General features: G+C 45.8%; 1 protein-coding gene across 16 annotated transcripts in view; it reads right to left on the bottom strand.

Moving 5' to 3' along the window:
• LOC112256356 (LIM and calponin homology domains-containing protein 1) overlaps positions 1 to 27,104 on the bottom strand; it is a 148,104-nt gene that overhangs the window by 58,206 nt on the left and 62,794 nt on the right. For 13 of the 16 annotated variants that reach the window (XM_024429542.2, XM_024429553.2, XM_024429547.2 and 10 more), the window contains exons 4-5: positions 11,342 to 11,448; positions 3,311 to 3,341 (exon numbers count right to left, since the gene is read on the bottom strand). In XM_024429542.2, coding sequence (XP_024285310.1) covers positions 3,311 to 3,341; positions 11,342 to 11,448 — 138 coding nt within the window. Of the gene's footprint in view, positions 1 to 2,536; positions 2,971 to 3,310; positions 3,342 to 11,341; positions 11,449 to 12,467; positions 12,664 to 12,961; positions 13,307 to 27,104 lie in introns of those variants that run through there. The other 3 variants (XM_042325607.1, XM_042325608.1, XM_024429556.2) reach the window with 3 other exon arrangements.

The raw sequence follows: 27,104 nt of genomic DNA, 5'->3' as shown, positions 1-27,104 counted from the left end.
GTGCATGTTCATTAATTGTTTTATGGTTCATTGAACAAGCATGGGAAACAGTGTTTAAACCCTTTTACAAGGAAGATCTGTGAAGTTATTTGGATTTTTACGAATTATTTTTGAAAGACAGGGTCCTGAAAAAGGGACATTTCTTTTTTGCTGAGTTTATTTTATATTTGAGATTTTTCAAAGTAGCCACCCTTTGTCTTGATGATAGCTTTGCACACTCCTGGCATTCTCTCAACCAGCTTCATGAGGTAGTCACCTGGAATGCCTTTCAATTAACAGGTGTGCCTTGTTAAAAGTTAATTTGTGTAATTTCTTTCCTTTTTAATGTGTTTTAGCCAATCAGTTGTGTTGTGACAAGGTAGGGGTGGTATACAGAAGATAGCCCTACTTGGTAAAAGACCAAGTCCATATTATGGCAAGAACAGCACAAATAAGCAAAGAGAAATAACAGTCCATCATTACTTTAAGACATGAAGGTCAGTCAACGCAGAACATTTCTAGAACTTTGAAAGTTTCTTCAGGTGCAGTCACAAAAACCACCAAGCGCTATGATGAAACTGGCTGTCATTAGTACCGTCACCATCGCTGGACCAGACAGGACTGGCAAAAAGTGCTCTTCACTGACGAGTCGCAGGTTTGTCTCACCAGCGGTGATGGTCAGATTCGTGTTTATCGTCGAAGGAATGAGCGTTACACCGAGGCCAGTACTCTGGAGCGGGATCGATTTGGAGGTGGAGGGTCCATCATGATCTGGGGCATTGTGTCACAGCATCATCGGACTGAGCTTGTTGTCATTGCAGACAATCTCAATGCTGTGCGTTACAGGGAAGACATCCTCCTCCCTCATGTGGTACCCTTCCTGCAGTCTCATCCTGACATGGCCCTCCAGCATGACAATGCCACCGCCATACTGCTCGTTCTGTGCGTGATTTCCTGCAAGACAGGAATGTCAGTGTTCTGCCATGGCCAGCGAAGAGCCCGGATCTCAATCCCATTGAGCATGTCTGGGACCTGTTGGATCGGAGGGTGAGGGCTAGGGCCATTCCCCCCATAAATTTCCGGGAACTTGCAGGTGCCTTGGTGGAAGAGTGGAGTAACATCTCAGGAAGAACTGGCAAATCCAGTGCAGTCCATGAGGAGGAGATGCACTGCAGTACTTAATGCAGCTGGTGGCCACACCAGATACTGACTGTTACTTTTGATTTTGAACCCCCTTTGTTCAGGGACACATTATTCAATTTCTGTTAGTCACGTCTGTGGAACTTGTTCAGTTTATGTCTCAGTTGTTGAATCTTGTTATGTTCATTCAAATATTTACACATGTTAAGTTTGCTGAAAATAAACGCAGTTGACAGTGAGAGGACGTTTCTTTTTTTGTTGAGTTTATGTTTTGATTTGTTTAACACTTTTTTGGTTACTACATGATTCCAAATGTTGTAAATAAATATCATCTGGGAGCATGAGAAGCAGTGTGCGGCATTTTCCTTTCTGTTTTCCATGAGTTTGCCAACAACTCCAGCACCTGCTGAAAGTACCTGGATGTGCATACTGTATGTTCTTCAGCTTTTATCCTTGATCCAGAGCGCTCAGGACCTGACTGGGGCGAAGGTTCACTTTCCAACAGGATAACGCAGGAGTGGCTTCGGGACAAGTCTCTGAATGTTCTTGAGTGGTCCAGCCAAAGCCTGGACTTGAACCCGATCAAACATCTCTGGAGAGACCTGAAAATAGCTATGTAGCAACACTCCCCATCCAACCTGACAGAGCTTGAGAGGATCTGCAGAGAAGATTGGGAGAAACTCCCCAAATACAGGTGTGCCAAGCGTGTAGCGTCATACCCAAGAAGACTCGAGGCTGCAAAAGGTGCATCAACGAATTACTGAGTAAAGGGTCTGAATACTTATGTAAATGTGATATTTCAGTTTTTTAATTTGTTTTATAAGTTAGCAAAATATTCTTAACCTGCTTCTACGTTGTCATTATGGGGTATTGTGTGTAGATTGATGAGGGGGGAAAACATGTTTTAATCAATGTTAGAATATGGCTGTAACCTAACAAAATGTGGAAAAAGTCAAGGGGTCTGAATTACTTTCCAAAGGCACTTTAAGCAATTACATTTACTTTTGAAACTTAAGTATATTTTAAATCAATTCATTTGAGACTTTTACTCAAGTAGTATATTACTGTGACTTTCACTTTTACTTGAGTCATTTTCTATTAAGTTTAATTTACTTTAACTCAAGTATGACAATTGGGTACTTTTCCACCACTGTTTTTACAGTGCTTGTTTTCTCTGATATTCTTTACTAGACCCAACAAAATGTGTTCTTTCCAGATGGGAAAATAACCTCTTTGTGTCACAAGCGCACACACATACACACGCGTGCACACAACATTCGCACAAGAGCATGAGCACACTCATGCACAAGCACGCACAAGCACCAACTTCACCCAGCATCAGTTCCACACCTACAGAACCAAAACACCAACCAATATTTACAATAAAACATACCTACAACATAAACAAAATAGATACCTTATTGTTTACGTATGCATCAGTTTAACATTGCATAAGGCCAGCAGAATTCCATCCAGTCCCTCATGATAGTCCCTTTTCCTAGCCGAGTCCGAGCTGCGTTTACGAAACAGTCCAAAAATACTTCTCCACCTATCTCATCTTCTCAGTCTGATGGTGCTCGGAGTCTGAGCAAAAAGATGAATAATTGAATACTGCTGCTGCAGTCTGCAACAACGAAAAGACTACAGTCGACACCAGCACTAGGCTAGCTCCCTCTACAGCTGTTGTGAGTTCATGGGATGTTCTGATGCAGTGCCGACGGAGTCTAATGTAGCGTTTCAATGTCCCTCTGCTAAAACAGCTAAAACAGCTCGGTCAACTGTGGAGCTAGAGCTGGAGATGGCCTACAGAGTACACTATAGCAAGCCAAGTCAAGCAGAGAGCTCCCATTGCTCACACCGCAGAGAATGACAACAGCACTATGCTAGCTCGCTAGCTCCTCTTAAAGCAGCAGAGACAGGAGATAGATGGAGAGTGAGAGAGTGAGGGAGTGTGAGAGAGAGAGAGAGAGGCGGTAATGGGATGGACTGATTGAGGGAGAGGGATGCCTTACTGATGATGAAGAGAAAGGAGCAACAGAGAAATAAAGAATGACAGAAATAGAGAGAACACAGACAGAGAGGCAGACAGACAAAGTGACAGGGAGAGACCAACCCACGCATACGAGCGTACATAGCATAAACATATATTTACTGGACACACAAAATACGCAATATAGAAGGTGACACTTACATTTGTCAGCTTCCTGCTGCAGTCGGCAACCCTGCCGGGAAGAGAGAGAGAGAGAGACGAGGATGATCGTAGGTTCCAGGTTAGAGAGCTGTCAAATGAGCTGCATTCTTCGCTCTCATAGAAATAAATCAATAAAAACAACACTGTAGTTACAGTATGGAATGACATACAGATGCAGTTGTGGAAAGCCCCATCTGGGCTGAGAGAGAGGGAGAGAGAGAAGAAGGAGGGAGAAAGTGAAAGTGGGAGAGAGAGATAGAGGGAAAGAGAGAGAGGGGAGGGAGAAAGAGAGGGAGGGAGGAGCAACAGAGAGACAGAGAGAAAGAGCATGCGAGAGAGACAGAGAGAGAGAGAGAAAGAGAGAGAGAGAGGGAGAGAGAAAGAGGGAACATAGAGAGGGACAAGGGGAGAGAGAGTGGTTGAAAGAGAAAAAATAATAGTGCTTGATCTCCAAACTCTCCAGCCTGATGCTGTTGCTGCAGCACAAGGTTGTTTGGATGTTTTTTCAGTGTTCAAGAGGCTCCAGGCCATAGCAGGGCAAAGGCGGAGAGGCCAGAGTGCCTTTCAATCACACACACAAACCACACAAATTCAATTATTATTTCATTTTCTTTTTCTGACACACAGATGGTTTGCCTTTCTTTCTCTCGCTAACATATTTTTCATCAAACTAAATAAACATTAAACCATGTGTCAGTTTCAGAATGGTTACAGACTGAATTATATCTACAGGTTCTGTGTTTGTCTAGCATGTGAGTGTGAGTGCATGAGTTTGTGTGTGTGCCTGTGACCGTGAGCCTCCGTTTGTGTGTGTATAGTGCACGTTCGTGAAGGAACACATGCATGTGTGTAGTTGGTGAGCTGATCTAAGGCTACACTTGATACTTTACTCACACACTAGTCAGCAGAGGTCATAGGTCAACCTTGTTGGCTTGTTCAGCTCCCACACACTGTTCCTTGTCGTAATGATCTGTACAGGTCACCCAGAGGTTAAGAGTGTTATGCAGCTAACTCCCACATGAGTGGGATTATTAGGAAACTGTCAATCAAATGACTCATGTCCAGATCGTTAGTTGGTGGAAGTTTAATCACGTGAGGAATGAAAAGTTTCCATTGAGTTACATGTCAATATGCTTGTTCATACCTAACCCTTATTACCAGGTTGGCTGAGAACACATTCTCTTCAATGACCTAGGGAAGAATTGCAGGGGAATGAACAGGGCTTGAATGAGCCAATTGGAAGCTGAGGATGATTTGGTAGACACCAAGGATAACACCCCCATACTCTTGAGACAAGTGCCATGGGATCATGTAGATTCACTAATCCTTATACTATATGACTCAGATCAGGCTTGGCTGTTTTGAGGTGGAGGTAATTTGTCCATCAGGTATTCTGTGCAGCCCCTAGCCCTGTCAGATTCTCATTCAGGGTTCAAAAGCCAGATCTCTCCAATTATTAAAAGAAAAGCTCTATAGTAACTGCAAGATATTTGGAAGATATTCTGTTTGTTCCCATTTCTGGCCGATTTGATAGAGAGACATGTAAAGGGGATCCTTTTGCCTTTACATGAACTCCCCTTGTGTAAGGGGTACGTAACTGGTGGCAGGGAAGTCAGACGCAGGGGAGCAGAACTAGGTAATAGCCGGAGCAGTTTAATTGCAAAACCAACGGCATAAATAAATAATCAACATGGGTACAAAACACGACGCGCACCAGTAAACTGATGCACAAGCACTTACAACAAACAATTCCACACAAAGACATGGGGGGAACCCCGGGTTAAATACCCAGAAATAAATGAGGGACATGAAAACCAGGTGTGTAGGAAAACAAGACAAAACAAATGGAAAATGAAAAGTGGATCGACGATGGCTAGAAGGCCGGTGACGCTGACCGTTGAACGCCGCCCGAACAAGGAGAGGAACCAACCTCGGTGGAAGTGGTGACAGTACCCGACCCCCGATCCCCCCCTCTCTTGACATGCGGCTCCAGCAGCTCGCTGGCACTGGCCTCGGGGACGACCCGGAGGGCGAGTTGCAGGGCGATCCAACGGTGGAACTCCCGCAGCATTGAAGGGTCCAACACGTCCTCCACTGGAACCCAGCATCTCTCCTCCGGACTGTACCCCTCCCACTCCAAGAGGTACTGAAGGCCCCTCGCCCGACGCCTCAAATCCAGTATGGATCGAACGGAGTATGCCGGGGCCCCCTCGGGGGCAGAGGAACCTACCGCACCTCAGACTCCTGGAGTGGGCCAGCCACCACCGGCCTGAGGAGAGACACATGGAACGAGGGGTTAATATGGTAATCGGGGGGAAGCTGTAACCTGTAACTCACCTCGTTCAGTCTCCTCAGGACTTTAAATGGCCCCACAAACCGAGGACCCATCTTCCGGCAGGGCAGGCGGAGGGGCAGGTTTTGAGTCGAGAGCCAGACCTGGTCCCCCGGGGCGAACACCGGGGCCTCACTGCGGTGATGGTCTGCGCTGGCTTTCTGGCGCAGCACGGCGTGCTGAAGGTGAACATGAGCGGCGTCCCATGACTCCTCCACGTGCCAGAATCAGTCGTCCACCGCAGGAGCCTAGGTCTGACTCTGTTGCCAAGGAGCCAGAACTGGCTGATACCCCAGTTACGCACTGGAAGGGGGAGAGGTTAGTGGAGGAGTGGCGGAGCGAGTTCTGGGCCATCTCTGCCCAGGGCACGAACGCCGCCCACTCCCCCGGCCGGTCCTGGCAATAAGACCTCAGAAACATCCACCTACCCACATCCAGGTTAACTCTCTCCACCTGCCCGTTACTCTCGGGGTGAAAACCTGAGGTAAGGCTGATCGAGACCCCCAGATGTTCCATGAACGCCCTCCAGACCCTCGAAGTGAACTGTGGACCCCGATCAGACACTATGTCCTCAGGCACCCCGTAGTGCAGGAAGACGTGTGTAAACAAGGCCTCCACAGTCTATAGGGCCGTAGGGAAACCGGGCAGAGGGAGGAGACGGCAGGACTTAGAAAAATGTTCCACAACGACCAGGATCGTGGTGTTACCCTGTGAGGGAGGAAGATGAGTAAGGAAATCCACCGACTGGTGCGACCACGGCCGTTATGGAATGGGTAAGGTGTGTAGCTTAACTCTGGGCAGGTGCCTAGGAGCCTTACACTGGGCGCACACCGTGCAGGAGGAAACATAAACCCTCACATCCTTAGCCAAAGTGGGCCACCAGTACTTCCCACTCAGACAGTGCACCATCTGACCAATGCCTGGATGAACAGAGGAAGGTGACGTGTGGGCCCAATAGATCAGCCCGTGACGGACAACAGACGGAACGTACAGACTCCCAGCGGGACACTGGAGGGGAGTGGGCTCTGCACGTAGCGCCTGCTCAATGTCCGTGTCCAGCTCCCATACTACTGGCGCCTCCAGGCAGGAGGTGGGAGTATGGGAGTGGGATCCACGGGCCGCTCCTCTGTGTCATACATCTGGGACAGTACGTCTGCCTTAGCATTCTGGGAATCTGGTCTGTAAGAAAGGGTGAAAACAAAACGGATGAAAAACATGTCCCACCTTGCCTGGCGAGGGTTCAGTCTCCTCGCAGCCCGGATGTACTCCAGATTGCGGTGGTCAGTTCAGATGAGAAAAGGGTGTTTAGCCCCCTCAAGCCAATGTCTCCAAGCCTTCAAAGCCTTGACGACAGCCAACAGCTCCCGGTCCCCCACGTCATAGTTTTGCTCCGACGGGCTGAGCTTCCTCGAGAAGAAGGTACAGGGGCAGAGTTTTGGTGGCGTACCCAAGCGCTGAGAGAGCACAGCTCCTATCCCAGCCTCGGACGCGTCCACCTCCACTATGAATGCAAAAGAGGGATCTGGATGGGCCAGCACGGGAGCCGAGGTAAACAGAGCCCTCAGGTGACCAAAAGCCCTGTCTGCCTCAGCCGACCACTGCAAACGTACCGGTCCCCCCTTCAGCAGTGAAGTAATGGGAGCCGCTAAAACCACGGATAAACCTCCGGTAGTAATTGGCAAACCCTAGAAACCGCTGCACCTCCTTTACTGTGGTGGGAGTCGGCCAATTACGCACGGCTGAAATGCGGTCACTCTCCATCTCCACCCCTGAGGTGGAAATGCGGTACCCTAGGAAGGAGACGGACTATTGAAAGAACAGGTATTTCTTAGCCTTGACATACAGGTCATGCTCCAACAGACGACCAAGCACCCTGCGCACCAGGGACACATGTTCGAGTATATCAGAATGTCGTCAATATACACCACTACACCCTGCCCGTGCAGGTCCCTGAAAATCTTGTCTACAAAGGCTTGGAAGACTGATGGAGCATTCATCAACCCGTACGGCATGATGAGGTACTCATAATGCCCTGAGGTAGTACTAAAATCTGTCTTCCACTCGTCTCCCTCCCGGACAGGCACCAGGCTGTAAGCGCTCCTGAGATCTAGTTTGGTGAAGAAGGGCGCCCCGTGCATTGACTCAATCGCTGTGGCTATGAGTGGTAGCAGGTAACTGTACCTCACAGTGATCTGGTTAAGAGCTCGATAGTCAATACACTGGCGCAGACCTCCCTCCTTCTTCTTCACAAAAAATTAACTCGAGGAGGCGGGTAAAGTGGAGGACCGAATGCACCTCTGACGCAGGGATTTGGAGACATATGTTTCCATAGCCTCTGTCTCCGCCTGTGACAGGGGATACACGTGACTCCTGGGAAGTGCAGCGTCTACCAGGAGATTTATCGCACAATCCCCCGTCGATGGGGTGGTAATTGAGTCACCTTCTTTTTACAGAAGGCGATAGCCAAATCGGCATATTCAGGGGGGATGCGCACGGTGGAAACCTGGTCTGGACTTTCCACCATAGTAGCACCAATGGGAACCCCTAAACATCTCCCCGAGCACTCTCGCGACCACCCCTTGAGAGCCCTCTGTTGTCACGAAACAGTGGGGTCATGACAGGCTAATCAGGGTAGGTCTAGCACCACGGGAAATGCAGGAGAGTCAATAAGAAAGAGACTGATTCTCTCCTTGTGATCCCCCTGCGTCACCATTCCCAGGGGAGCGGTGGCCTCCCTAATCAACCCTGACCCTAATGGTCGACTGTCTAAGGCGTGAACGGGGAAGGGCACAGCCATGGAAACAATGGGGATCCCTAACCTATGGGCGAACGATCTGTCTATAAAATTCCCAGCCGCGCCTGAATCGACGAGCGCCTTATGCTGGGAATGGGGGGAAAATTCAGGAAAAGTGACATACAAAAACATGTTTGAAACAGAGGGCTCTGGATGAGAATGCTGCCGGCTCCCCTGGGGTGACACCAGAGTGCCCTGCCTGCTGCCTCGATCCCCAGAGGAGCCAACCCGGCACCGACCGGCAGTGTGACCTCTGCGGCCACAGCACCTCCCAGCTCCATGGGCATTGGTGCGGTGGTGCTGGGGGATGGAACCAACAGACCCCGCTCTGGAAGTCCACGGGTATCCAGCAGGTTATCCAACCGAATGGACAGGTTCACCAGCTCGTCGAAGGTGGTGTCCCTGCAGGCCAACTCCCAACGGACGTCCTCGCGCAAACTGCATCGATAGTGGTCGATCAGGGCCCTGTCACTCCATCCCGCGCCGGCGGCCAGGGTTTGAAAGTCCAGGGCGAACTCCTGGACGCTCCTCGTCCCCTGCCTCAGATGGTATAGACGTTCACCCGCCGCTCTACACTCGGGCGGGTGGTTGAAGACTGCCTGGAAACTGCGGATGAAATCCTCGAATTGGTCCAGCTCCGCGTCTCCTTCTCCCCACACGGCGTTGGCCCACTCCAGGGCTTTCCCTGAGAGGCACGAGACGAGGGCGGACACCCTCTCACGGCCCGAAGGAGCCAGGTGGACGGTTGCCAGGTAGAGATTTAGCTGCAATAGGAAACCCTGACAGCGTGCAGCCGTCCCGTCATACTCCCGGGGAAGGGCGAGAATCCCACTGGGACCGGGTGAAGAGGGGGCGAGTAGTGGAGGCCTTGGTTGTGCTGGTGGAGGCGCTGGAGGAACTCCTTGTCTCTCCCAGCGGTCCATGGTTTGATGGTGGAGAGATGGTGGATCATCGCCGCTTGCTCCTGGAAGGGCTCCTCGACCCCTATACCAGGGGCACCTGCTCCTGCTGACTCCAGTAAACATGTGCACAAGCACTTACAACAAACAATTCCACACAAAGACATGGGGGGGAACAGCGGGTTAAATACACAAAAATAAATGAAGGAAATGAAAACCAGGTGTGTAGGAAAACAAGACAAAACAAATGGAAAATTAAAAGTGGATCGACGATGGCTAGAAGACCGGTGACGCCGACCGCAGAACGCCGCCTGAACAAGGAGAGGAACCGACTTTGGTGGAAGTCGTGACACCTTGTGGAACACGTTTGTTGGTCGGCAACATAATACTCATATCTGATCCAACAGAAAAAGGGGGAAGAAAAGGGAAGAGAGATTGAGAGAGAGAGAGAGAGAGAGAGAGAGAGAGACAGTGAGAGAGACAGCAAGACAACAAGAGAAAGAGAGAGAGAGAAAGAGAGATACCTTATATAGAGAAAAAGAAAGTTCAAAAGAAAGAACGTGAAATAGGGGGGTTGAAACCAAAAGACCAGGGGTCAAGTAAGTCTCAGCGTTAGTTTCTCCACCTCCCTCTCCAACTTCCCTCTATTCCAACAGAAGGTCCCTGTGTCATTTCACCTTCCTCCTCTCCTCTCGCTTGACTAAATTAACAGAGAGACAGGTCTGTTTTCTCTACCACGCTACCTTGCTTACTTACATAACCACATCTAAAGCCTGCCTGAGAAAGAAGGCAATACAGATTCCACTAGGTAATAGATCACTGCATGTGATCTCACCTTTACTCCCTCCATCGCGCTCCTTTTCCCTCTCTCACTCTCTCTTTCTTAATCTCTCTCTCTCTTTCTCAATCTCTCGCTCTCTTTCTCAATCTCTCTCTCTTTCTCAATCTCACTCTCTCTCGCTCTCTCCCCTTCGAGTATCTCTCTTCCCTCTCACTTGCCCCCCCTCTTTCACTCTCTCCACCTGTCACTTATCTTGGAAATGGATCTGTTTCCATCAACAGATGGAACAGAAGACATATTTCAGGCCTCAGCACATTGTGTGGAGCGGTGTCTCTTTATGCACCCCCGTCCAAATCCGTTTTCTAGATAAGAACACACCTGCCTGAATACTGGGCAGAGTGGCAGGAGAAAAGGGTAGAGCTACACACAAAATCTAAGGGACAGTAAAAAGGTCATATAAGACAATGCAAGGATGCATAGCCATCAACAGTAGAACAGGGTTAATTCAAATGCAATGAACTTGGTTTGGAGCCAAGCAAATGCACAGGCATCAGTGAAAGGGTGGACACACACACACATTTGCACGCGTGCACACAAAAACACCTTCACACACACAGTGTGACGAGTGTGTGAGTAAAGCGAATAGTATTCCCTTGGCCCACACCTGAACTCTACATGGAATCATATGTCATGACAGAACCCGTTAAGCCATCCCGGAGACCTGCTAAGTTTGACATTGCCCTGTCACAAAGTGAAGAAACTCTCTCTCTACCTCTATTCTTCTCTCTGTCCTTCCCAATCATTCATTCCCTCTCTCTCACGCTGTCTTTATTGACTGACAGAGCAGCCCTGGCACAAGGATAGTTGGGGGGGGGGCAACACCTACTCACCTAGCAACAGCTACGTCACAATCTCCTGTCAAGTGACGTTGCATACAGGAAAGCCACATTTCTTTGCTTTGACATGAATTACTGTACTGTTGACATAACAGCGACACAGAGCGGTAGAAAGACAAGCAAATGCACACATGGATGAAAATAGATTAAGCACATGAATGAAAATACAAAGACATACAGGCTGACAGCTAGACAGAGACAGAAAGACACAGACAGAACAACTGTCCAACCACCCTACGGACAGTGAGTCGGCCAGCATAATCAACGAGCCAGTCTTTCAGCCACCCAGCCAGTCAGGGAAGCATGTGTGTGTGTGTGTGATGTCTTACTTGGTTTTGGGGCGTGTCGAGGTGTCCTGCAAGTCCCCGGGGTCAAACAGCTGAGAGCCCTTCAGTCCAAGCTCCTCACAGCCACGCAGGAACACACTCAGGTTGTCCTGTGGAGAGAGGGCGCATGCACACACACACGTGCACACACACACAGTTAAAATAGGGTACATACTCACTTTTACTCAGAGAAAGGAGAATACCCTCCTTTTGTGGATAAAGGGAGAAATACATTGAGATTGTCCCCCATCACGGACACACACATGGACACTAGAGGGCAAAAAAAAGCCAGTACCGATTAATCGGCCGATTGTTGAAATTTATTTGTAATAATGACAATTACAACAATACTGAATTAACACTTATTTTAACTTAATATAATACATCAATAAAATCAATTTAGCCTCAAATAAATAATGAAACATGTTCAATTTGGTTTAAGTAATGCAAAAACAAAGTGTTGGAGAAGAAAGTAAAAGTGCAATATGTGCCATGTAAGAAAGCTAACGTTTAAGTTCCTTGCTCAGAACATGAGAACATATGAAAGCTGGTGGTTCCTTCAATATTCCCACTAAGAGGTTTTAGATTGTAGTTATTATAGTAATTATACTATTATACCTTTGACTATTGGATGTTCTTATAGGCACTTTAGTATTGCCAGTGTAACAGTATAGCTTCCGTACCTCTCCTCGGCCCTACCTGGGCTCGAACCAGGAACACAACGACAACAGCCACCCTCGAAGCAGCGTTACCCATGCAGAGCAAGGGGAACAACCACTCCAAGTCTCAGAGCGAGTGACGTTTGAAACGCTATTAGCGCGCACCCCGCTAACTAGCTAGTCATTTCACATCAGTTACACCAGCCTAATCTTGGGAGTTGATAGGCTTGAAGTCATAAACAGCGCAATGCTTGAAGCACAACGAAGAGCTGCTGGCAAAACGCACAAAAGTGATTGTTTGAATGAATGCTTACGAGCCTGCTGCTGCCTACCACCGCTCAGTCAGATTATAGGCAACGCAGGACACGCTAGATAAACTAGTAATATCATCAACCATGTGTAGTTAACTAGTGATTATGATTGATTGATTGTGTTTTATAAGATAAGTTTAATGCTAGCTAGCAACTTACCTTGGCTTACTGCATTCGCGTAACAGGCAGTCTCCTTGTGGAGTGCAATGAGAGGCAGGTAGTTATAGCGTTGGACCAGTTATCTTTAAGGTTGCAAGATTGGATCCCCCGAGTGGACAAAGTGAAAATCTGCCGTTCTGCCCCTGAACGAGGCAGTTAAACCACCGTTCCTAGGCCGTCATTGAAAATAAGAATGTGTTCTTAACTGACTTGCCTAGTTAAATAAAGATTAAATAAAGGTGTAAAAAAATAAAAAATAAATCGGTGACTAAAAATACCGGCCAGTCCGATTAATCGGTTGACCTCTAATGGACACACACAAGCAAACATGCACACAGGCACTCACGCTCACACTCACGCACACACCCCAGAAAGAGGAAAACAGTTCCCTCAGAGGCAGGAATATGTTCCCGACATGGTTTGTCCGTCGCAGGCTGCTGGTTCAACAAACTCTTGCTTTCTCGCAACCGACTTGCTTCGTAAATTATCCTCACCCTTCTTTTCCCTGGTTGATCTCCCTTCGAGTCTCTTCCTCCCTCCGATTTTTACTCACACACTTGCAATCTCTTTTTTCTTTCCCTATCTATTTGCAACTTTCTCTTTCACTCTCTCTCTCTCTCTGTTTCCTCTTTCCCTATCTGCTTGTTCTTTCTCTTTCTCTGTCTTCTATACAGAGCTTGCCAGGTGTCCTACGGTCCTTTGTTCAGTTGGTAAAACCTGACCCTGCTAAGGCTCCTGTTCCCTTCTGGTCTTCAGTTCCCAGCCTCTCTCACTCTCTCCTCTCTCATTCTCCGTCTTTCTAGCACAAACACACACACACACACAGAGCTGGATTTTCTCACGTTCCAGAGCCATTCTCAATGTGGTAAATTAACCCCCCTCCCCCGGCATCCTGTATGTTTGGGAGAGTGCCATCTCTGCTACCCTGGAGAAGAGTCCCCACCCATAGACACCCGTACCGAAAAAAACAGGCTCCTGGTAAACAGTTGGGGCAAACTTTTGGCAAACAATTCTGGGAACTTATGGTGAACATTCTGTTTTTGGTTACTGTGTGTTAACAACATTGAAATGTATCTAAATAAACCAAATCACAACTTTAAATGAACTTACTATTCAGAGAATAACAACTAAAACATTAAATGTAGTAAATATACTAAACATGTATTCAATGCCTTAACAGATACAAATCATCAGCATGGTAATAAAGAAAAGAGCAAAGACTGGATATTTGTCAAATAAATGGTTTATTTAATCTTTTATGTAGCTACAGCATTTACATGAGAGGAATGTGAACAGTATGGGATTGTTGACCTTCGGATGTTTATGTCACACCCTGATCTGGTTCACCCGTCCTTGTGATTGTCTCCACCCCCTCTAGGTGTCGCTTATTATCCCCAGTGTATATACAGTTGAAGTCGGAAGTTCACATACACCTTAGCCAAATACATTTAAACTCAGTTTTTCACAATTCCTGACATTTAATCCTAGTAAAAATTCTCTGTCTTAGGTCAGTTAGGATCACCACTTTATTTTAAGAATGTGAAATGTCAGAATAATAGTCGAGAGAATACCTTGACTTTGCCACGACTTTGGAAGTATGCTTGGGGTCATTGTCCATTTGGAAGACCCATTTGCATCCAAGCTGTAACTTCCTGACTGATGTCTTGAGATGTTGCTTCAATATATCCACGTACTTGTCCTTCTTCATGATGCTGTCTATTTTGTGAAGTGCAGCAAAGCACCCCCATAACATGATGCTGCCACCCCCGTGCTTCAAGGATGGAATGGCGTTCTTTGGCTTGCAAGCCTCCCCCTTTTTCCTCCAAACATAATGATGGTCATTATGGCCAAACAGTTCTATTTTTGTTTCATCAGACCAGAGGACATTTCTCCAAAAAGTATGATCTTTGTTCCCATGTGCAGTTGCAGTCTGGCTTTTTTTATGGCGGTTTTGGAGCAGTGGCTTCTTCCTTCCTTTCCTTCACTGTGGATATATATACTTTTGTACCTGTTTCCTCCAGCATCTTCACTGGGTCCTTTGCTGTTGTTCTGGGATTGATTTGCACTTTTCACAGCAAAGTACGTTCATCTCTAGGAGACAGAACGCATCTCCTTCCTGAGCGGTATGACGGCTGCGTGGTCCCATGGTGTTTATACTTGCGTACTATTGTTTGTACAGGTGTATGTGGTACCTTCAGGCATTTGGAAATTGCTCCCAGGGATGAACCGACGTGGAGGTCTACAATTGATTTCTTTTGATTTTCCCATGATGTCAAGCAAAGAGGCACTGATTTTGAATGTAAGCCTTGAAATACATCCACATGTACACCTCCAATTGACACAAATAATGTCACAAGCTTCTAAAGTCATGACATCATTTTCTGGAATTTTCCAAGCTGTTTAAAGGCACTGTCAACTTAGTATACGTTAACTTGTGACCCACTGGAATTGTGATACAGTGAATGATAAGTTAAATAATCTGTCTGCAAACAATTGTTGGAAAAATTACTTGTATCATGCACACAGTAGATGTCCTAACCGACTTGCCAAAACTATAGTTTGTTTCCAAGAAATTTGTGGAGTGGTTGAAAAATGAGTTTGAATGATTCCAACCTAAGTGTATGTAAACTTCTGACTTCAACTGTAGCTTGGTTAAATTAGCACAGATGGAGAATAAGTCAAATCTAGCTATGGTAACCTAGCTAGAGAGCTAACATTAGCTGACGAGTGAAACAGTGTCCGACACAGTCCAGAAGAAGTGGCAGACTTAGCTAGCTAGCAAGCTAGCTAAGCTATCATAACAGACACTGAAGTGTATTTAGCTAACTAGCTAGCCAAGCATTGACACAAAATGTACATTTAGTTATATTCCGCCACAAAACACTCCAGGAAGCTAGCGTCACGAGAACGGTCATGAGGCTTTTCGTTAGCTAGCTAGTAAATATTATGACTAGCTAGCTAACGGACGTTAGCTAATGCTCAAGCTAACTGCTAGCTACCAAATTATGATTGGACAACCGATTTTTAACCTGAATGACCATCAAATTCATAATTCGTATAGTTTGTTTCTTACTGATGTCAGAGCTTTAAGACTGCCAAAACACTCAACCTTAGTAACCCTGCACCAACAACCCAACCTAGCTGTTTTTGAAGAAAACTGCAAACCAGGAATTGGGTCATCCAAATAACCCAGAAATGTTTTGAGTGTAACTTACATCTCAAATCCAGGCATGCAAGAAGCCTTGACCTGTCTGGTGAACACACATTTCTCTGTCCTCAGTTTGATTGAAGGCCTCAATCTGTATCCGTATTGAAGGCCTCAATCTGTGTTGAGCTAGCCACTACTAGTTTAAAGCAATGAAACATCTAATTGTTACAAATAATTAATGTATGAGCAGCAATTGAGAATAAATGCATTTAGTTACCATATCAATCTCAAAGACAATACACAAATTTATCACTCAAAAAAAGTGTTGAGTGATTGCTCTACAAACATATTTCCAGGGTGTTGATGCATCCTCCTCCCAGCCTCTTTCAACACCACAGGTGGGAAAGGGTATCCATCTGCAAAAGTGAAGTTTTGCTTTGATGTCAGATCAACTCACATTGTTGCTACTGTACGTTAGCTGTTGTGCTAGCTAACATGCTACTGAACTGTGACACTATCATATTGACATGCATATTGGTATTAAGACAGCAACGTATTCACCTTAAAATATAAGTGTTTAGGTAAATAGTTACTTAGCTAGCTACCTATCACATTAATTGTGCAAGAATATGATAGCTAACTTTAGCTAGCTAAGCGCTAGCCAGTCAGTGGTGCTGACAGATTGAAACTGGTATCAACAAAATGTGTTAACCTCTTTCCCATAAAACTTGCCATTGCTAACTAGGCATCATTTAACTAATAATATGTTAAAGTTTATTAGGAAGTTTAATTAATAAGTTAGACACTGGAAAACTTTGGTAGGTAGCTAGCTAGACAGCTTGGTTTTCATTTTCCAATAGACGTTTCTAATCCCCCTGATTGGTCATCAACAGTTACTGGTCTTGGAACTTCAAATAGAATCTTGAGAGAATTGTCTGCCAGAAAAAAAGCTCATGTCACGACTTCCACCGAAGGTGGCTCCTCTCCCTGTTCGGGCGGCGCTCGGCGCTCGTCGTTGCTGGTCTACTAGCTGCCACCGATCCTTTTTCCTTTTCGTTTGGTTTTGTCTGTCTTTTTGTTCCTATTTTGGTTCATTAGTGGGGTATTTTAATCTCGCCCTACCCTCTTTGGTTTTGTGCGGGATTTTTTCGTTTACTGTCATTTGTTGGGTTGCGTTTTCGTGTGTTCTGTTGAAGCTACTGTTGTGGTCCTGTTCCTGTTCTTTGGTCTTTTAAAATAAACACCCTTTCTTTACATTCGCTCTCTCCTGCGCCTGACTCCACACCCACCTCTCCTTGGGGAGAACCTGACAGCTCAGGTGACCTGTTTGCCACTAGTGGCAATACATATTATTGTTGCTAAAGGTTTGCTGCAAATTCACCACTAGTGGCAAACATTTGCAAAATTCTGTCAACATTTTGTAGCACACTATTTAGTTTGCAACAAATTTGCCAAAGAACCGCAACGAATTCAGTTTTGTAATGGCACACACACACACACACACACACACACACACACACACACACACACACACACACACACACACACACACACACACACACACACACGAGGGCGTGGATGGATATCGCTCTGCCAGCAGGATACATAAAAGACAATCAGCAAGAGAGTAGCATTTTTCTCTCTACAAATATAGCACAATTGGTAGTTTCTTCAAGGATATTAACTTCTTCCAAATCAGCATTGCATTCACACACTGATGAAAAATATTGATATACATTTTTTAAATGTTTTGCTCTAACTGCCAGGTAACTGTCAAAATAAAGGAAACACTTAAGTACATGAGGGTTATGGTGGCACTGTTATGGTGTGGGGTGCCTTCTCCTGGCATGGTTAAGGTCCACTCAACCCCTTAGAGAGCAAGTTAAACGGCAATAAACACACAGCAATTCTGAGTGATCCCCTTCAACCCATGATGAATCATTTCTATCCTGGTGGGAGTGGTCTCTTCCAGGATGACAATGCCCCCCCATTCTCAGGGCAATTCTGAGTGATCACTGAATGGTTTGATGAGCATAAAAACGATGTAAACCATATGCCATGGTTGTCTCAGTCACTTATGGGAGATTCTGGAGCAGTGCCTGAGACAGTGTTTTCCATCAACAAAACACCAAGTGATGATGGAATGTCTCGTGGAATAATGGTATCGCATCCCTAGTTCATAGATTCCAGACACTTGTAAAAGTTTTAGCAGCTTGCGGTGGCCCAACGCCTGATTAAGACACATTATGTTGGTGTTTCCTTTATTTTGGCAGTTACCTGTATGTATCTATATATTTCTGGTTATGGGTAAATATGTTCTAATATGGGAAAATTAATGGTTTAAAGGTTGTTTCCATTTAGAGAAATCCATATCCTGAAATCCAATAATTAACTTCACCAAGCACACTACAAACAAAACTTCCTAGAAATGTCCAAACTATTTGCTCACAACTGGGGAAGCCTGACTGGCAATGCATCACCAATTCAGAATCTGCTTGAAGTTTGCAAATGACTCACCAATCACTGACTGAAATGAAGTAAATACAGTCGGCCTACCATTGGACAGAGACTTCCCAATTCCCAATTACCACAGCTGAATTACACAGTTTAAAAGTCTGTTGTAGGGATAGCTGAATCTGATGTTGGCAGGGGGAAGAAGAAAGAAAGAAGAGGAGGATGGAAAGGGTTTAGAAGGGCAATCAAGACCAGTTAAATGCAGACTGGAGGAGGCCAAACTAAATCTCGTTAAGTCCAGTAGAATCCAGTGAAATCCAGTTAGCCACAGAGATCTGGCACAATATGGTGGGTTTAAAAAGGATGGTTTTATTACAAAGTGGAGGCTGGGTGTAGAGGAGACATTGTGAAATCACACTTTCATGCTTTTCACTTTCTTATTGTGAGTAACAGATTGGTTATGCTTTGTTATGCCTGCATTGCTTATAAATGCTAAGCTAATGGATTATAAAGGGTCTGTTCAAAGTGTGTGGTTACGCATTAATTTGGGTTGGTTTAGTTTACTTTGTGAGAATAAGGGGACACGATGCCTTAAAGACTCAGCAAAGCACAAAATGAACCGTAATGGTCGGTCAATTTACACAACAACTAAGAGCGTTGTAGCGCGATGCTAAACTTCTCTGCTGTTTTGGTACTGTATACCACGTCGTAGCAGCAGGAAGCAAACCCGTGCACATGTGCAGATACTCTGTGTGGCTACGTGAGAGTAAAGTCTTGCATCGCACTCATCGCAATATCTGCGGTGCTACTCGTCATAACAGTGAGTCTACCTTTAAAACTGGCAGGAAATATCAGGACAAAGGCCACAAGGACCTACTTGAGTCAACTGTTGCGTCATTTATTTATTTAACTAGGCAAGTCATTTAAGAACAAATTCTTATTTACAATGACGGCCTATCCCGGCCAAACCCTAAACCGGACGATGCTGGGCCAATTGTGCGCCGCCCTATGGGACTCCCAGTCACGGCTGGTTGTGATACAACTTGTAATCGAAACATTGTCTCTAGGGACGCCTCTAGCACTGAGATGCAGTGCCTTAGACCGCTGCGCCACTCGGGAGCCCCATGTTGACAGAAAGATATGGTAGGTGTTTCTTTCTACGACATAGGGAACCAAAGTAGTCCAGAATGTGGGAAATATTCCTGTTGACACGGTTACGGGTGTATTTGGTGCATACTACAATAGCTGAAGATGTAATAGTCTACCACAGATTTTCAAAGGACACAAGATATAACTTGTCACATTTTCTTTCTTTAAGCAAACCTAAGCTACTACAGTACAACAGTGATGCTAAATATAAACATATTTCACAATTATAAACTGGGTGGTTCGTGCCCTGAATGCTGAATGGCTGACAGACGTGGTATATCAGACTGTATACCACGCGTATGACAAAACATGTATTTTTACTGCTCTAATTACGTTGGTAGCCATATCACACCCCCTAGGACCATATTGCTGAAATATACTCATGTAGAAACATATATTTAAGTCTATGAGGGGTGAGGCTTATTGGGCATTACTAACAGCCAGTCAGTTGATGTACTGTTTTCAGTTGATCTGGGTCATGGTCAGTTGATGTACTGTTTTCAGTTGATCTGGGTCATGGTCAGTTGATGTACTGTTTTCAGTTGATCTGGGTCATGGTCAGTTGATGTACTGTTTTCAGTTGATCTGGGTCATGGTCAGTTGATGTACTGTTTTCAGTTGATCTGGGTCATGGTCAGTTGATGCATTGTTTTCAGTTGATCTGGGTCATGGTCAGTTGATGTACTGTTTTCAGTTGATCTGGGTCATGGTCAGTTGATGTATGGTTTTCAGTTGATCTGGGTCATGGTCAGTTGATGTACTGTTTTCAGTTGATCTGGGTCATGGTCAGTTGATGTACTGTTTTCAGTTGATCTGGGTCATGGTCAGTTGATGTACTGTTTTCAGTTGATCTGGGTCATGGTCAGTTGATGTACTGTTTTCAGTTGATCTGGGTCATGGTCAGTTGATGTACTGTTTTCAGTTGATCTGGGTCATGGTCAGTTGATGTACTGTTTTCAGTTGATCTGGGTCATGGTCAGTTGATGTACTGTTTTCAGTTGATCTGGGTCATGGTCAGTTGATGTACTGTTTTCAGTTGATCTGGGTCATGGTCAGTTGATGTACTGTTTTCAGTTGATCTGGGTCATGGTCAGTTGATGTACTGTTTTCAGTTGATCTGGGTCATGGTCAGTTGATGTACTGTTTTCAGTTGATCTGGGTCATGGTCAGTTGATGTACTGTTTTCAGTTGATCTGGGTCATGGTCAGTTGATGTACTGTTTTCAGTCGATCTGGGTCATGGTTAGTTGATGTACTGTTTTCAGTTCATCTGGGTCATGGTCAGTTGATGTACTGTTTTCAGTCGATCTGGGTCATGGTTAGTTGATGTACTGTTTTCAGTTCATCTGGGTCATGGTCAGTTGATGTACTGTTTTCAGTTGATCTGGGTCATGGTCAGTTGATGTACTGTTTTCAGTTGATCTGGGTCATGGTCAGTTGATGTACTGTTTTCAGTTGATCTGGGTCATGGTCAGTTGATGTACTGTTTTCAGTTGATCTGGGTCATGGTCAGTTGATGTACTGTTTTCAGTTGATCTGGGTCATGGTCAGTTGATGTACTGTTTTCAGTTGATCTGGGTCATGGTCAGTTGATGTACTGTTTTCAGTTGATCTGGGTCATGGTCAGTTGATGTACTGTTTTCAGTTGATCTGGGTCATGGTCAGTTGATGTACTGTTTTCAGTTGATCTGGGTCATGGTCAGTTGATGTACTGTTTTCAGTTGATCTGGGTCATGGTCAGTTGATGTACTGTTTTCAGTTGATCTGGGTCATGGTCAGTTGATGTACTGTTTTCAGTTGATCTGGGTCATGGTCAGTTGATGTACTGTTTTCAGTCGATCTGGGTCATGGTTAGTTGATGTACTGTTTTCAGTTCATCTGGGTCATGGTCAGTTGATGTACTGTTTTCAGTCGATCTGGGTCATGGTTAGTTGATGTACTGTTTTCAGTTCATCTGGGTCATGGTCAGTTGATGTACTGTTTTCAGTTGATCTGGGTCATGGTCAGTTGATGTACTGTTTTCAGTTGATCTGGGTCATGGTCAGTTGATGTACTGTTTTCAGTTGATCTGGGTCATGGTCAGTTGATGTACTGTTTTCAGTTGATCTGGGTCATGGTCAGTTGATATACTGTTTTCAGTTGATCTGGGTCTTGGTTGGTTGGAAGTCACAAATGGGCAGAACATGATTACCTTGGTGTGCGTAAGAAGGTGTCAATAATAACCTCATGGTTAGGATTAAGCAGAGTTTTACCATTGTTGATGCAAAAGGAGGGGGGGGGATATGTGGGTGTGTAACTAAATGTAAATAATGAATGGGTGGTTATATACAAACAAGGTGGCAGTAAGATTGTTGCTGTATGCCTGGCGGGTAACGCTCCGCGTCACTGTGTGTGTTCACACTGTACAGGCGCTCAAAGCGGCAGACCTGCTCACTGTATGCTGGAGGCCGCATGGTAATGCACAGCCCTTTTCGGAGCTAGCTACCCCATCCACTCAAATGCTTTCCTGATAAATCCAGTAGTCAGTAACGACAAACCAAGACCAGCAAAGAAACTGGAGGAAGGGTAGAAAAAAGGAGAAAAACGAAAACAATAGTTCCAGACAACACACGCAAACCATCTCACTCCACACTGCCGCTGCTCCCAAACCAAACAACCAAATTCCTCCCTTTTTTCCTCTCTCCCGACAACAAGTTGCCCGATGCCAACAATAACAGAAACGCAAACAAACACTCGGACCAAACTGAGTAAATATTAGTGAGTGCAAAAGAGAAGTCGACAAGGGTGTGTGTGTGCGCGCGTGTGTACTGTACGTGCATGTACTGTACATGTATGTGTCTAGGGGAAATCACTTAACAAATCCATGTCCTGCACATTTGTATTTGTGTTCATGTGTTTGAACCGTGTGTGAATGTGTGTGTCACTGGCAGAGGAAACTGGGTGGAGTCCGCAGCTGAGATGATTGACGCTGACGTCTACATCAACACGAACAGTGCCCCAGCCACTGCCCTCCTCTTCCCACCCCTCCATCCTCCTACCACCCCCCAGACACCAACACAATGGACAACGGTCCAAGAAATACCCACACAATAACACACACAGACTTAAAGAGACATCCGCAGAGAATTCAAATCCAGTGGATTTAACACATTCTTTCCCCAACAGACTTAAAACAGTAAAAAAAACTATTCCGAACAAATTGATATGAAGAATTATGTACTTAAGGACATTAAACATGTTCCTTCCTTCCTGAAATGAGCCATTGGAATAGTTGGAATGACTTCGATCATATTAGATTACGGTGCAGGATAGAATCAATATCTTTCTGGCATAATCTGACTGCAGATGCTTGTAGGGGGGAAGTAAAACAGTGTTCACACCTAGCCTATTGTCACGATCGTTGGAATCATACTCGGACCAACGTGCAGCGTGATCTGGGTTCCACATCTTTTTAAATCTAAAGTAAGTGAACCACACAACAAAACAATAAAGAATAAACTAAACGTGACGATAATGGAGTGCAAACATGCAACTACACATAAACAATGTCCCACAAAACACAGGTGGAAAAAATGCTACTTAAATATGATCCCCAATTAGAGACAACGATTACCAGCTGCCTCTAATTGGGAATCACACAAAATCACATCAAAATCATAGAAAAACAAAACTAGAACCCCACATAGAAATAATAAACTAGACTAAACCCCCAGTCACGCCCTGACCTACTCCACCATAGAAAATAAGGGCTCAATATGGTCAGGACGTGACAGCACCACCCCACCCCAAAGGTGCGGACTCCGGCCGCATAACCTGAAACCAAAAGGGAGGGTGCTCTGGTGTGGGCTGAAGAATCTGCTCCTCCCGCGGATCCAGCCATGGACCCAGGCTGAACACCGGCCCTAGCCTCGACATCGGTGCAGAGGAAGACTCCTGCCATGGAGCTGGACTGGACGCTGTGTTTGGAAGCTCCGGACCATCGCCAAAGTGAGGAGGCACAGGACACACCTGACTGGGAAGACGCACTGGAGGCCTGGTGCGTGGACGTACTGGGCTGTGAAGGCGCACTGGAGAACTGGTGCGTGGAGCTGGCACAGGACGTACTGGGCTGTGAAGGCGCACTGGAGACCTGGTGCGAGGAGCTGGCACAGGACGTACTGGGCTGTGAAGGCGCACTGGAGACCTGGTGCGAGGAGCTGGCACAGGACGTACTGGGCTGTGAAGGCACACTGGAGACCTGGTGGGTAGAGCTGGCACATGACATACTGGGCTGTGAAGGCACACTGGAGACCTGGTGGGTAGAGCTGGCACATGACATACTGGGCTGTGAAGGCACACTGGAGACCTGGTGAGTAGAGCTGGCACAGGACATACAGGGCTGTGAAGGCACACTGGAGACCTGGTGGGTAGAGCTGGCACAGGACATACTGGGCTGTGAAGGCACACTGGAGACCTGGTGGGTAGAACTGGCACAGGACATACTGGGCTGTGAAGGCACACTGGAGGCCTGGTGGGTAGAGCTTTTCAACGCACCTGCGCTGCAGCATACTCCGTTCCCCAACCTCTCTCCGGTATCTCTCATTACCTTCTTCTACCGACCCCCACACAGGCTCTGGCACACTCCCCGGTTCTGCCGACCACCCCATGTGCCCCCCTTCCCCCAAAATAATTGGGCTGTCTTTTGGGCTTTCTCTGTGGCCGCGAACCCCGGGCGTCGTCGCTGTCCACCCTTTTCTCCTTGCGTCTCCCGTCAAGGAAGGCGATCCTGTCCTGCCAGGAATCCTGTCCAGGAATCCTTCCCATCCAGAATCTCCTCCAAAGTCCATGTTACTCTCTGCTCCTGGGCACGCTGCTTGGTCCTGTTTTGGTGGGATATTCTGTCACGACCAACGTGCAGCGTGATCTGGGTTTCACATCTTTTTTAATCTAAAGTAAGTGAACCACACAACAAAACAATAAAGAATAAACGAAACGTGACGATAATGGAGTGCTAATATGCAACTACACATAAACAATATCCCACAAAACACAGGTGGAAAAAATGCTACTTAAATATGATCCCCAATTAGAGACAACGATTACCAGCTGCTTCTAATTGGGAATCATACAAAATCACCAACATAAAAAAAAAAAAAAAAAAAAAAAACAGAACCCCACATAGAAATAATAAACTAGACTAAACCCCCAGTCACGCCCTGACCTACTCCACCATAGAAAATAAGGGCTCTCTATAGTCAGGACGTGACACCTATAGAGTATCCAGGGGAAAGGCGTTCACAGATTAAGCCGAGGGAGATGGGTGTCTCACAGATTTGTTTCAGATTCCAACCTCGCAGACTCGCAGCCAAGGATAACACTCAAATAATCAGGGGAGAGTTGTGTTAAAGTCACACACAAGTGACTTCTTATCATAAGTCAAGATTCTGACTGACTAGGCAGTGCCAGGACTGGGGTTTTTGCAATTATACAGTGGCATGCACACATCCATTGTTTATCAGGTTCTGTGTAATGTTACGCCAGAACTAATAGTCAGTTAAGAACAAATTCTTATTTACAATGACGGTCTACCCCGGACAAACTCTCCCCTAACGACGCTGGGCCAATTGTGTGCCGCCGTATGGGACTCCCAATCACAGTCGGTTGTGATACAGCCCGGGATCGAACCTAGGTCTGTAGTGACTCCTCTAGCACTACAATGCAGTGCCTTAGACCGCTGCACCCCTCAGGATCCCTAAACCTTTGACCTATGCATTTGACCCAGGTCTGCAACCAACTCACCAACCTGCTAGCCCTCTTCAGCAGTACTCCAAGAGTTAGCACGGCTTGCTAACCTTGAGCCTCAGTGCAGCTTGCTAATGCTGAGCCTTCCCAACGCCTTGGACCAGAGCAACCAGCCAACCTGCAAAACATCCCGCGCTCCGCTCTGCTCCCCATCCACCATTCGCCCTGATTACACAACAGGGAATTCCACAGAGAACCATTTCCCCATTAGGCTGTAACAGGAAGGGGAAGGAAGGGGGAGTGCCTGGTCCAGCCTGGTCCGTGTTTTATTATGATGGCTGAGATAACTGCAGGCCTCTTGTTTACGCCTTTCTCACCTCAGTAATCACACTAACACTCCCCCATAGGTCAGTGTGAGTATGTGTGTGTGTGTGTGTGTATTTTTGTTGATGTTTTGGTGCCCAGCATTGCTCTGGTATGGAACACTTGAGCCTGTGTAGATTGTGTAAGTGCAACTATAAGGTCTCTCTGTTGTGTGGAAGACCATGCGGGAATACAGCCACAGGGTCTCACTGTAATCCAGAGACCTGTGTGTGAGCGCAGAGGTATGGTTTTACTACTGTTGACAACACAATTAGGGTGTGAGAAGTGAACAAACATGGGGTTCTGCTTTGGATACGTAAGTCCACGCCTGGACACAACTGATATGTACAGTTGTTTTTAAAACATATTTTTCAACCACTCCACAAATTTGTCCAACAATTGTTTACAGACAGATTATTTCACTTAAAATTCACTGCATCACAATTCCAGTGGGTAAGAAGTTTACATACACTAAGTTGACTGTGCCTTTAATCAACTTAGAAAATTCCAGAAAATTATGTCATGGCTTTAGAAGCTTCTGACATCATTTGAGTCAATTGGCGGTGTACCTGCGGATGTACTTCAAGGCCTTCAAACTCAGTGCCTCTTTGCTTGACATCATGGGAAAATCAAAAGAAATCAGCAAAGACTTCAGAAAATAAATTGTAGACCTCCACAAGTCTGGTTCATCCTTTTGGAGCAATTTCCAAATGCCTGAAGGTACCACGTTCATCTGTGCAAACAATAGTACGTCTAAAGTATAAACACCATGGGACCACGCAGCCATCATACCACTCAGGAAGGACACGCGTTCTGCCTCCTAGAGATGAACGTACTTTGGTGCCAAAAGTGCAATTCAATCCCAGAACAACAGCAAAGGACGTTGTGAAGATGCTGGAGGAAACAGGTATAAAAGTATCTATATCCACAGTAAAACGAGTCCTATATCGACATAACCTGAAAGGCCGCTCAGCAAAGATGAAGCCACTGCTCCAAAACCGCCATAAAAAAGCCAGACTATGGTTTGCAACTACACATGGGGACAAAGATCGTACTTTTTGGAGAAATGTCCCCTGGTCTGATGAAACAAAAATAGAACTGTGTGGCCAAAATGACCATCTTTATGTTTGGAGGAAAAAGGGGGAGGCTTGCAAGATGAAGAACACCATCCCAACCTTGAAGCACAGGGGTGGCAGTATCATGTTGTGGGGGTGCTTTGCTGCAGGAAGGACTGGTGCACTTCACAAAATAAATGGCATCACGAGGAAGGACAGTTATGTAGATAGATTGATGCAACATCTCAAGGCATCAGTCAGAAAGTTAAAACTTGGTTGCAAATGGGTCTTCCAAATGGACAATGACCCCAAACATACTTCCAAAGTTGTGGCAAAATGGCTTAAGGACAACAAAGTCAAAGTATTGGAGTGGTCATCACAAAGCCCTGACCTCAACCCTACAGAACATTTGTGGGCAGAACTGAAAAAGTGTGTGCGAGCACGAGGCCTACAAACCTGACTCAGTTACACCAGCTCTGTCAGGAGGAATGGGCCAAAATTCACCCAACTTATTGTGGGAAGCTTGTGGAAGGCTACCCAAAACCTTTGACCCAAAAACAATTTAAAGACAATGCTACCAAATACTAATTGAGCGTATGTAAACTTCTGACCCACTGGGAATGTGATGAAAGAAATAAAAGCTTAAATAAATCATTCTCTCTACTATTATTCTGACATTTCACATTCTTAAAAAATGGGGTTGATCCTAACTGACCTAAGACAGGGAATTTCTACTAGGATCAAATAT

The sequence above is a fragment of the Oncorhynchus tshawytscha genome, linkage group LG08, assembly GCF_018296145.1.
Source record: "Oncorhynchus tshawytscha isolate Ot180627B linkage group LG08, Otsh_v2.0, whole genome shotgun sequence".
Lineage (NCBI taxonomy): Eukaryota > Metazoa > Chordata > Actinopteri > Salmoniformes > Salmonidae > Oncorhynchus > Oncorhynchus tshawytscha.
The sequence above is the reverse complement of the archived record's forward strand: the minus strand, read 5'-3'. Positions and strand labels throughout refer to the sequence as shown.